Source organism: Rhinopithecus roxellana, chromosome 11, assembly GCF_007565055.1.
Source record: "Rhinopithecus roxellana isolate Shanxi Qingling chromosome 11, ASM756505v1, whole genome shotgun sequence".
Lineage (NCBI taxonomy): Eukaryota > Metazoa > Chordata > Mammalia > Primates > Cercopithecidae > Rhinopithecus > Rhinopithecus roxellana.
In genome coordinates this window covers 107,444,886-107,456,959 of record NC_044559.1, presented here as the reverse complement: position 1 = coordinate 107,456,959, position 12,074 = coordinate 107,444,886, and the positions used below count along the sequence as shown (strand labels likewise).

The 12,074-nt window shown below is 36.8% G+C and overlaps 1 protein-coding gene across 1 annotated transcript in view; it reads left to right on the top strand.

Annotated features, from left to right (window-relative positions):
- MYO3A (myosin IIIA) overlaps window positions 1-12,074 on the top strand; it is a 292,667-nt gene that overhangs the window by 222,282 nt on the left and 58,311 nt on the right. Inside the window, exons 23-26 of the mRNA XM_030940862.1 lie at window positions 656-785; window positions 7,145-7,224; window positions 8,035-8,112; window positions 10,904-11,109. Of these exons, the coding sequence (XP_030796722.1) occupies window positions 656-785; window positions 7,145-7,224; window positions 8,035-8,112; window positions 10,904-11,109 (494 nt within the window). The remainder of the gene's footprint in view (window positions 1-655; window positions 786-7,144; window positions 7,225-8,034; window positions 8,113-10,903; window positions 11,110-12,074) is intronic.

Genomic DNA, 12,074 nt, shown 5'->3' with positions numbered 1-12,074 from the left:
AGAACACAATCTGACCCGTAACAAATACTATATTGGATCATTCCACAAAAATCTTTGGATTACATTGATCTTTAAAATGTCATAAAATTGGCCAGGCATGGTGGCTCATGTCTATAATCCTAGCACTTTGGGAGGCCAAGGTGGGAGGATCACTGGAGCTCAGGAGTTCAAGACCACCCTTGGTAACATAGCAAAACTTCATCTCTAAACTTTTTTTTAAGTAATAACATTATTTAGAAGTGCCAGAAACACAAAAAACCACAGTGTATTTAAATCACACTACTACTGGGATAAAAATCTATCATGGCCAATTCAATACAGGTGGATCATTTATCATAGAAATAGGAATGCTTTTGTGGCTCAATATGCTTCCTTTATGCTGCTCCATCCCTCCAAATAGAGAAAAGAAACATACCAAATTCCCAACATAATAAATGAGAGGAATCAAACCTCTTTGGTCATTTCAACCCAAATAAAATCAGTGAGACACAGATTACAAGGGGCTACCTTAGTAAATGCTTGTATCCCTGTTGCTGAACATAGAGCAAGCTCATAATGAGTATCTGTTGATAATGATGATGATGATGGTGAGGAGGAGGAGGAGGAGGATGACAATGACATTGATTGTGATAATTATAGCATGCTGTATCAACAGGTCCTATATAATGCAAGTGGATTCTTAGCCAAAAACAGAGACACTCTTCCAACTGATATTGTGCTACTTTTGAGGTCATCCGACAACAGTGTAATTAGGCAACTAGTCAACCACCCTCTGACCAAAACAGGTAAGGCAATTTTCCTTACCTGTAAGTTTTCTCAAGCCCAGTCAAATAGTTTCTATCTCTGTGCTTTTCACGAATTTCATCCTTAATTTTTCATGTGAGTTTGTTTTCGGCTCACTAAATACTCATTTGTTAATATCCTCTGCCCCAGATCGTCTGAAGAAAATATAAAAATGAATATAAATAAGCTAGTTTTTCATTAAAGGTAAGTGTTTGCAGCACTCACCATAGTAGTGCTATTCTAGCTACTCACTACAAGAGTATACTGACCTCCAGAGTTCAGAATTACCTTTGCAAATCAGGAGTGGGCAGATTTTGGATGATTCTTTGAGGTTCCAAAAGTTTGGTGGGCTCTCTTATTGATTAAAACTGGGCGTGTCTTTGTTCGACCCAACCATAATACATCCTTGCATTTGCTGTAAGTAGAAAAAATATAGTTTGGGTTGTTTTTCTTTACTTGAGTTTAAAGTTGTTCTCTGCATTTCTTGTTTCATAGTTTTATTGAAGTATAACTGAAATACAAGAAACAGCACATATTTAAACAGTAAAATTTGATGAGTTTTTGACATATGTAAGCACCTGTAAAACTATCACCATGATTAATAGTGAACATACTCATCACTCACAAATGAGGTTTCTTCATGACCCTTTATAATCCTTTCCTCCACTCCTCCCTGTTCTATCACCATTTGTTGAAGAGATTGTTCTTTCCCCATTGAATTGCTTTGACACTCCTTGAAAACTCAGTTGACTAATGAATAGGTCTATTTCTGGACTCTTTATTGTGTGTCATTGATATTTATCTATCTTTAGGCTAATGCACACTTCCTGACTAGTGTAACTTTCTATAAAGTCCTGAAATCAGGCAGTACAAGTTAGCCTGACTTTGTTCTTATTCAGGCTTGTTTAGGTAATTATAATTTGTTTGCTTTTCCATATACGTTTTAGAATGAGCTTCTCAATTTCTACCAAAAATCCTGGTTGGATTTTGATTGTAATGCACCGAAATTATAGATCAATAATGGGAGATTTGGTATCTTCCCAATATTAAATCTTCCAATCAGCACACTCTAGCTCTCCATTTATTTAAGTCTCCCTTAATTTCTTTCAGCAATATTTTGTAGTTTTCAGTGTACAAGTTTTGAACATCCTTTGTCAAATTATCTGCTAGTGTATCACATTTTTATGTGATTATAAATGGTAATTTTTAACTGAAATTCTGGGTTTTGCCAGTATATGAAATCTAATTGATTTTTGTATATTGATTTGTTGCCCTGCAACCTTCCTAAGCTCATTTATCAGGGTAGCTTTTTTTGTTAATTCCAAAGGATTTTCTTCACAGATGATCATGTCATCTGTGAAGAAAGGGTTTTGCCTGTTCTTTTCCAATATGTTTCCTTTTGACTTCTTTTTTCTTGGTTGTACTGGCTAGAATCACCAATGCAATCTCCAGTGTTGAACACAGGATAGGTTGCAAGAGTGAACATTCTTGCCTTTTTTCTGATCTCAGGGAAAGAGTAGTTAGTCTTTCAGTCTTTCACCACTGAGTATAATGTTAACTGTAGATTTTTTCACAGATGCCCTTTATCAGGGGAGAAGTTACTTTACTTTTTTTTTAATTCCTAATTTCCTGAGTGATTTTTGTTGTTGGTGGTTGTTTTTGTTGTTGTTGTTGTTTTTGTTGTTGTTTTTAGGTTTTTGTTTTTTGTTTGAAGACAGTCTCACACTGTTGCCCAGGCTAGAGTGCAGTGGCACAATCTCAGCTCACTGCAACATCCACCTCCCAAGTTCAAGCAATTCTCCTACTCCAGCCTCCCAAGTAGCTAGGATTATAGGCATGCACCACCATGCCCAGCTAATTTTTGTATTTTTAGTAGAGATGGGGTTTCACCATGCTGGCCAAACTGGTATTGAGCCCCTGACCTCAGGTGATCCACCTGCCTCGGCCTCCCAAAGTGCTTGGCTTACAGGTGTAAGCCACTGCACCTGGCCAATTTCCTGATTTTTTTTTTTTTTTATCAGGCATGCATACTGTATTTTGTTAAATGCTTTTTCCACATCTATTGAATAGATTACCCTTATATTTTATTTTTTTTTAAACTGACAGCTAAAATTGTGTTTACTGTATACAAATGACATTTGGAAGTATATGTACATTATAGAATAATGAAATCCAGATAATTAACATATACATTACTGTATATAATTTGTGGTGAGAACACTCAAAATCTACTATCTTAGCAATTTTCAAGTATATAATACATTGCTGTGAACTTATTTATCCTATCTAGCTGACACTTTTTATCCTTTGACCAACATCTCCCGAACCCACCTCCTCCCACTGCAACCACCCCAGTTGCTAGTAACCACTTTTCCACTCTCTAGCTCTATGAAATCAACTTTTTTAGATTCCACAAATTCTATCCAGTATTTGTCTTTTTGTGACTGACTAATTTCACTTATAGTGTCCTTCAGGTTCAACCATGTTGGATAGTATTCGTGTGTGTGTGTGTGTGTGTGTGTGTGTGTGTGTGGACACCACATTTTCTTTATCCAATCATCCATTGATGGACAACTAGGTTCATCATATCTTGGCTATTATGAACAATGCTGCATCTGTTAGATGGTCAGTGACTGATTTTTTAATCATTCCTGGGAAAAACCTCAAATGGTCATGATGCATTGTACTTTTTATATATTGCTGAAATCAGTTTGCAAACATGTTTTAAGAATGTTTGCATCTATGTTTTTGAGGAATATTGCACTATAGTTTTCTTATGCTTTATTTTGTGATTTTGGAATCACAGTAATGCTGGCCTCATAGAATAAATTGAGTAGTACTGCCTTTTCTTCAATTTTCAGGAATAGTAGAATGAGTATTATTTCCTCCTAAGTTGCCTTGTAGAATTCACCAGTGAAGCCAACGGGGCCTGAAGGATGTTTTGTGAGATTTTCAACTACAAATTCAATTTGTTTAATAAACATAAAGCTGTTTGAGTTATCTAATTTTTGGGTGAGTTTTAGTAGATTGTGTCTTTTAAGAAATTTATTTCATCTACATAGTCAAATTTATTGACACAGTTGATTATAACATTTTCTTACTATCCTTTTAATATCTGTAGATCCTGAAGTTATGTCAGCTCTCTCATAAGTGACACTGGTAATTTGTGTCTTCTCTCATTTTATTCTTGATATATTTCCTGGACATGTATTAATTTTATTGATCTTCTCAAATGGTTTCATTGATTTTTTTTTATTGGTTTTGTTTCTATTTCATTCCCTTTTTCTTTCTCATTTATCTTTGTTGTTTTCTTTTTCTGCTCACTTTGTGTTTTATTTTGTTTCCTTTTTTTAATTTCTAAGGTAAAACTTAGATCATAGATTTAAGAAGACATTCTTCTAGTATCAGCACTTATATGGGTTATTTATAAGAGTTTATAAGGTTTCCAAATATGGTGAGATTTTCCAAATATTATTTATGGACTTCTAATTTAACTTCATAGTGTTCAGAGAGCATACTTTGTATTATTTAATCCATTTAACTCCACCCAACCATAATACATCCTTGCATTTGCTGTAAGTTTTAAGAGATATGTTTTAAGATCCATAATATTATGTCTTATTTTATTTTCATTTGCACTTGAAAATACTGTTTATTCTGCTGGTTGTTGGATGAAATGTTCTGTAAATGTCAATTAGGTCTACTTTATTGACAGTATTGGTCACGTCGTCTGTATTCTTACTGTTTTTCTCTCTCCTGGTTCTATCAATTACTGAGAGAGGGATTTTTAAATATTTGACTATAGCTGTCAATTTGCCTCTCTTTTTTTTCAGTTTTTGCTCATGTATTCTTAAGCTATATTATTAGGTATATAAATATTTAAAATTGTTATGTCTTCTTGATGGATAGACTCCTTTGTTATTATGTAATGACCCTTTTCATCCTTGGCAGCATTGTTTGTTCTGAAATCTACTTTGCCTGATATTAATGTAGAGGCTCCAGCTTTCTTATGATTAGTGAGTGAATGGCATATCTTTTTCCATACTCTTAATTTCAACTTATTTTTTTTTCTTTATATTCAAAGTAGGGTTTTTCTAAACAGCACATAGTTGGGTCTTGTTTTTTTTCAATCCAGTCTGACAATCTCTGCCTTTCAATTGAGATGATTAGATGATTTACATTTAATGTGATTAATGATATGGTTGGATTTGACTCTTATCATCTTGCCACTTGTTTTCTATTGGTTATATCGGCTTTTTTTTCCAGGCTTTACCTGAGTTCCCTCACTCCCTGCATTTCAGGCTGACACCTCTCCAGGCAGAAAGCTGGCACAATCAAAGGGCTCTCCACATTTGTCTTCCCTCTCTTAGGGATCAGCGTCCTTACACTGCTTGATGCACAATGTATGAAACCTGTTTTCCATTTTGTATATCTTTTTAGTTGTTTGGGGAAGGTTAATTTAGCCTGTTACTTTATCTGACCCAGAAGCAAAAGTCATTGCTTTTGACTTTAACAATTGCCATCCCTTTCCATATACACCAACAGCATCTATGCATCTAACTGCATGTTTTTCACCCTATAAAATATGCAGCCAGGTTCTAAATACTATGTTGTGTTGCTTGGCTATCAGCAGAACAGTGTCTGGTTGGCCAGGGAGAAGAGAAGAACTTAATAGTCAAGTATGTTTCAATAAACTCAGAACCTCAGAGATAGCAAAGACATATGGATTTTATATTCACCCAGATGTGCAAACATGTAATAACAATCATAGACAACTTTGTTATCTGTTACGTGCTAGGCACCATGCTAAGGACCTTCAATTACTCCTAATGACAACACAATAAGGAGGTACTACTTTTTACAAATAAGACATTAAGGCTTGAAAGTGTTGAGCAGCTTTCCCAAGGTTTCTCAATGGAAAATGTTAGAATTAGAGTTCTTCAGTTCTATATTATACTGTCTTCAAGATTCTAAAATAACCATGGCCTTTAGTATATATGACTTCACATATGACCTATAGTTCAGCCATTTTTAGGGGAAAGTGCACCACAGTTCCTTGCAGCTCGCGTCTTTAGTTGGGTTTATCACAAGCTTGTTCATTAGGTGAACATAAAAACCAAAATGGATACATTTTCTGAAATTAAAGTCCATGCTAATTTTAGTTGCCATTGATCTACATAAATAAATTTAAGAAAAATTCCTGAAACTGCCATTCTAAAGATCATCTGTTGCTGTCTCTGTCCACTCTGCTGTAGTCAGTAAGTTTCACATTTGAAAAGTGAACAGGGCAGTGTGCAGGGCGAGCCTAGCATGGAAACTGTTGTACACACCTGTCTCAGCCCCTCCCCTGGAGTTCGGAGGGAGAGGAGGAGGCAGAGCAGATGCACTGCCAGGCACATCCCTAACATGATTCCTTCCTGCACCATCTTAGGCCAGCCTTTTGCAACCATAAAGAACGGGAAAGATTTGCCAAAAATATTCAGCCTCTACTTATCACCTAAAAGGAGAGAGACAAGAAATGATCATTCTGAATTGGTACTGCATTTTGAAGATATTTTGCCAATTACTATTAGGATAATAAACTCTTGGATTGTGGGTTGGGTGGTTCCTTGTGCCTGGTGGGGGTGCGAAAGCTGTGAAAGTGAACTGCATTTCAGGGGCCTTCCATGTGCCAGACATATTATCGCATTTCATCAAAACTCTGTGAGGTAATCACCATTATTCCCATTTTATGGATTCTGGGTGCAGATCAGAGACCAAGTAAATGACCCAAAAGCAACACAGTTTAAGTACTATACCTGAGATTCAAAGCCAAGTCTTTCTGACTTCTTGGGCCATAATTTTTTCACTGCTTTGGATTGTGTGCATTTGTGTAGTCCTTAGAATGAAGCACATGTTTCTGAAAGTTAGACTGGAAAAGGCCATTGCCTACAAATATAGTTGATTTGCTTATAACTACCTCATCCAAATTACTGATTCATATGATTTTTCAAGCCTGTTGTAAAGCTTAGCCTATGTTAAAGAAAATCTCAGATGCCATTTATCACACAAAAAAATAAGAAGCAAACTGCTCCCTCAATCATAGTCATCTCAAGTCTTCTAGCAATTCAAAGGAAACCCAACACTTACCTCTGCCTTTTCTGTTTTCCAAGCTCAAGAGTTTTTTTCTGAATTTAAAATTTGTTGTACATTTTTACATAATTTTTTTATTCCTGAGTTCCTCCATAAATAGTTAACCAAGCATGTGATTATGAGTATTGCAGGATTAGCAATGCTTATTTTAACATTTAAGTAAATGGGAAAAATCATCTAGCCATTAAGGATTCTAAAAGGTATTTTACATTTTTCTACATTCTCATAGGTAATCTGCCACATTCTAAAACTAAAAACGTTATAAACTATCAAATGAGGACTTCAGAAAAATTAATCAACCTGGCAAAGGTAAGAAAATGCTTTTTTCCTTGGCAGTGAGTCTAAGAATCTAACCGGTACAATGGCAATATTTGTATGCTTCTCAAAGTCAACAGATTTTTCTTAGCTTTTCTCCCTTTGATCTTGCTTTTCTGTTTGAACAGATATGTATGTTTTGTTCTTGTTACTGCTAGGGGCTAAAATAATCATGCATTTCTGATATATTAATATTTCCAACTCTTTTTTAGCTAGTTTTTGGGGGGAGTTTTTATGTTTGTTTGTTTGTTTGTTTTTGAGACTGGGGTTTCACTCTGTTACCCAGACTGGAGTGCAGTGGCATGATCTCGGCTCACTGCAACCTCTGCCTCCTGGGCTCAAGTGATTCTCCTGCCTCAGCCTCCCGAGTAGCTGAGATTACAGGCACCCACCACAACCGGCTAATTTTTGTATTTTTAATAGAGACAGGATTTCACCATGTTGGCCAGGCTGGTCTCAAACTCCTGACCTCAAATGATCCGCCTGCCTTGGGCTCCCAAAGTGCTGGGATTACAGGCGTGAGTCACCGTGCCCAGCCCTTTTTTAGCTAGTTTTAAGTGTTAGACTAAGACCAACTAAAAATGTACTAATGAAGGTGAGAGATATTCACAGTCTACATAAGACCAATTAAAATTCCAAGGAGACTGACTAAACAATTACCTAAGGGAAGAATATCAACATTTTGCTATTTTACATATTTGAATGCATAAACTAAGATAGCCTAAAGGAAAATGCCACATGGTCTCTGTAGATAATAAAGTACAATAGATACCAAAGCATCACTGTCTTCCTCGGTCTCTTTAGGGCGACACTGGAGAAGCCACACGTCATGCCAGAGAGACGACCAACATGAAAACACAAACAGTTGCATCATATTTTAGAGTAAGATATTAAACTGTGATGTATTGTGCTTAGGGGTGCTATTTAGTCTAAATGGGTAATAGATTAAAGCCAGTAACACTAGCAGAAGAGAATATTGTATTCCATTTACTGTTGTTAGATACAGGTTATGTTAGCATCTACCTTCAAAATCTGTGGATTGGTTTGTTTTTACATTCTACCTGGTAAATTATTGTATCCCAGATCAATCTTTTTTTTTTTTTTTTTTTTTTGAGACGGGGTCTCGCTCTGTCGCCCAGGCTGGAGTGCAGCAGTGCAATCTCGGCTCACTGCAAGCTCCGCCTCCCAGGTTCACGCCATTCTCCTGCCTCAGCCTCCCAAGTAGCTGGAACTACAGGCGCCTGCCACCACACCCAGCTAATTTTTTGTATTTTTAGTAGAGACAAGGTTTCACCATGTTAGCCAGGATGGTCTCGATCTCCTAACCTCGTGATCTGCCCGCCTTGGCCTCCCAAAGTGCTGGGATTACAGATGTAAGCCATCGTGCCTGGCCGTATCCCAGGTCAATCTTAATGCAAGTCTATACCTTGATTAAAATTTGTCCATAGAACAGAATGCATTTCCACTAGAATAAAACCTAAATGGATTTTTACTTCAATGCTATGGTAACTACCAATTCTCCTTCCCCCTCCTGAATGATTTTAGAATAGACAGATAGGGCAAGGCTGAGCATCCATCTCCATTTCATATGACCCTTCTTGTATAGCGCGAAAAACCTCAAAAGAAAATAGAGCCCGTGTAGGAATGGAGCGAGAAGAGTCATCAGGAAGATGTGGTAACATGCTTAAGGGAGTGTGCTTAGCATAGGATCAAGGCGACCTTCCTTCCTTGGGCAATATAGGAGAAAAGAAAAAAACAAGTACTTTTTTTTCCTCTGTGCTCTAGATAACCCTTCCCTTATTATTGGTTCCAGTTCTTGTTTACCTATTCTGATAAAAACCTATTAACCATCCAATGAAAATGAAGAAAATACCACTAAAACTTGGAGTTATTACTTATATAATTTAATGTGGAGGAGGTGGAGGAAATTAGATTAAATTTAAGTGTTCAGTGAATATATCCAGCTCTCTAGCAGAAACATAAAATTCTTCAAAAAATATATGAATACCTTTACTAAATATTTTTTAAATCCTAAGCTCATAGAAGATAGTGTATACTTCATCATCTTTGAGTAGTGCCTGGCACGTTAATATGCTTAATACCTGACGTTTGCTGCGGATACATTTCACTTTACATCAGAAATGCAGCTCAGGCGAATCACTGAATGTATTTACAGCCAGATTTCCTTTTTTTAAGTGAGTTACCCAAGGTCATTATCATACCACTGTTGTTGGCATCAAATGCTGTATGTATGTTTAAACCAGGTTAGTTCATGAAATCTTTTTAATCTTCAGGCTGAAGTGAGAAATGATAGAAGATAATGCCACACAACATGAAGTGTGTTTTTAAAGCTATTTTTCATTCTGCAGAGAAGACTGGACACAGTGTAACACTATGCTTTTTCCCTCAGAAAAACCAGAGCCTAAATTGCAGGAAGCTCCTGCTCAGAGTATCACCCCTATACCACCAGTACCTGGCAGATGTTTGCATGAGTAAAGGAATGATGACTTACAGATAAATGTAATGAAAAAGGCTCCAAAGTGACAGGCCCAGCTGTTTGAAAAGATCACATCTGAGTCTCAGTGCTCAAAAGGAAGCCATGGAAATTCAGAGCTTTGTCGGTTGCCAGTTTTAGCATTTGTTTTGCACTGGCTTTGTGACTGTAGGCTCTTACATTTCTAGCACTAAATGAGATCCAGCCATCAATTGATATTTGTGTCCATACATTACCTCGCCAATAAATGTGATCCTGGTCTTTGAGATTCTCACTTTCTGGGATTCCACTTTTAGTGATTATCCTAATATGTTATACTTACTTGTCTAGTAATTGGCTACTGTTTTAATAAGGTATTGGTATAGAACACAGTTTCATATCTATGTGAATTTTTAAAATTCTCCAAAAATAAATAAGAAAATGATCAAATTAGAACTGATGAAAATATTTAATTGGATATAACTTTGCTTATATCTACTTCCTACGTATTAAATGCTATTAACTTTTCTGTCCTTATTTTAAACTAAGAGATGATCCTAACAGGGATTAAGGTGTTCCCTGTTTTTTTTATTGTATTTTAAGGTCAGGGGTAAATGTGCAGTTTGGTCACATAGGTGAAGTTGTGTCATGGAGGTTTGTTGAACAGATTATTTCATCACACAGGTATTAAGCCCAGTACCCATTAGTTGTTTTTCCTGATCCTCTCCCTCCTCCCACCCTCCATCCTCCAATAAGCTCCAATGTGTGTTGTAAAGTATTCCCTTTTTTACCTTCCATAAAGAGAGAGTTGGACAAGGAAATTAATATATAAGCAGGATTAACCAGTTTGTATAATATTATAATTTGGCAAGTTAGCCTAAGAGTATATAATTGCTTACAAACTACATCAAAAATAATTTTATCTGTTAATTGTAGTTGCCTTAATGGTTTAGAAGCAAACTTTTAACAGCTAAATTTCTAGTTATTGCCTCTACATTTTTGTAAGTAAATCTGTATTTTTCGAGCTATACATAAATAAAATGTTCATTAAAACAGATTTTCCTCCATTTGCTGTGACTAGTGGGAGCATTTATAACATTCATTTTTTTGAATGTTATTCTTGTAGTAAAAAGAAAGGCCTGCAAGCTCGTACGTTTTTGTATGCTACATTGGGAAATTTATTTTTGTTGTGTATCATAGTATTCCCTGATGGATTTGTTGTCTAAAATGGTGGTGGGCCAACCTCATTTCGTCCGTTGCATCAAACCAAATAATGAGCGTCAGGCAAGAAAATATGACAAAGAGAAAGTTCTGCTGCAGCTTCGGTACACAGGAATTCTGGAAACAGCAAGAATTCGAAGGCTAGGATACTCCCATCGGATACTTTTTGCTAATTTTATAAAACGGTATGTGGATTTCTTTTTCAGTTTCTGTTGTGCAGTTTATATAAAAATTATTTAGGAGAATTATAAGAAACATGAGAAAATATTTACAGGTCTAGGAGGGAGGCATTTTGTTCATGCAAATGATTATGTGTTGAAAAAAGAAGATAGCTATTAACTGAGGCTGAAAGATTCTGGACAGATGGGTGGTACTATGTGGTATAGGCAGCATGATCCAGAGGCCTGAGCTGCTTTCTGTACTGAGGAGTTGGAGAATCTGGGTTTTCACCCTAGCTCAGCCACTTGCTATGTGACTGTGGGCCTATACCACTGATTCTCAGCTGGGAGAGATTTTGCCCCTCAAAAGACACTTGACAATGTCTGGAGACATTTCTGGTTGTCACATCCTGTGTGGTGGAGGGGAGTGGGGAAATGCTACTGACCTCTAGTGGGTAGAGGCCTGGGAATGCTGTTAACAGCCATTCTACAATTTACAGGATAGCCTCCCCACAACAAAGAATTTTCCAGCCCCAAATCTCAACAGTGCTGAGGTTAAGAAACCCTGGCCTATAACCCTAACCTCACTTTACTCACCTGCCAAATCTGCTATAACTACCTGATAGGATCCTTATAATGATCAAATGAGATACTGTCTCTAACAGTGATTTGGAAGATGAAACAATTAGGCTTATTTGTCAATTTCAAAACCTAATATGAATTTTTTTAAAAAGAATCAATCGGTATAAGGAATTTTTTTTTCGAGACGGAGTCTAGCTCTGTGGCCCAGGCTGGAGTGCAGTGGTGCAATCTCAGCTTATTGCAAGCTCTGCTTCCCAGGTTCACACCATTCTCCTGCCTCAGCCTCCCGAGTAGCTGGGACTACAGGCGCCCGCCACCACACCTAGCTAAGTTTTTTTGTATTTTTAGTAGAGACGGGGTTTCACCGTGTTAGCCAGGATGGTCTAGAACTCCTGACCTCGTGATCTGCC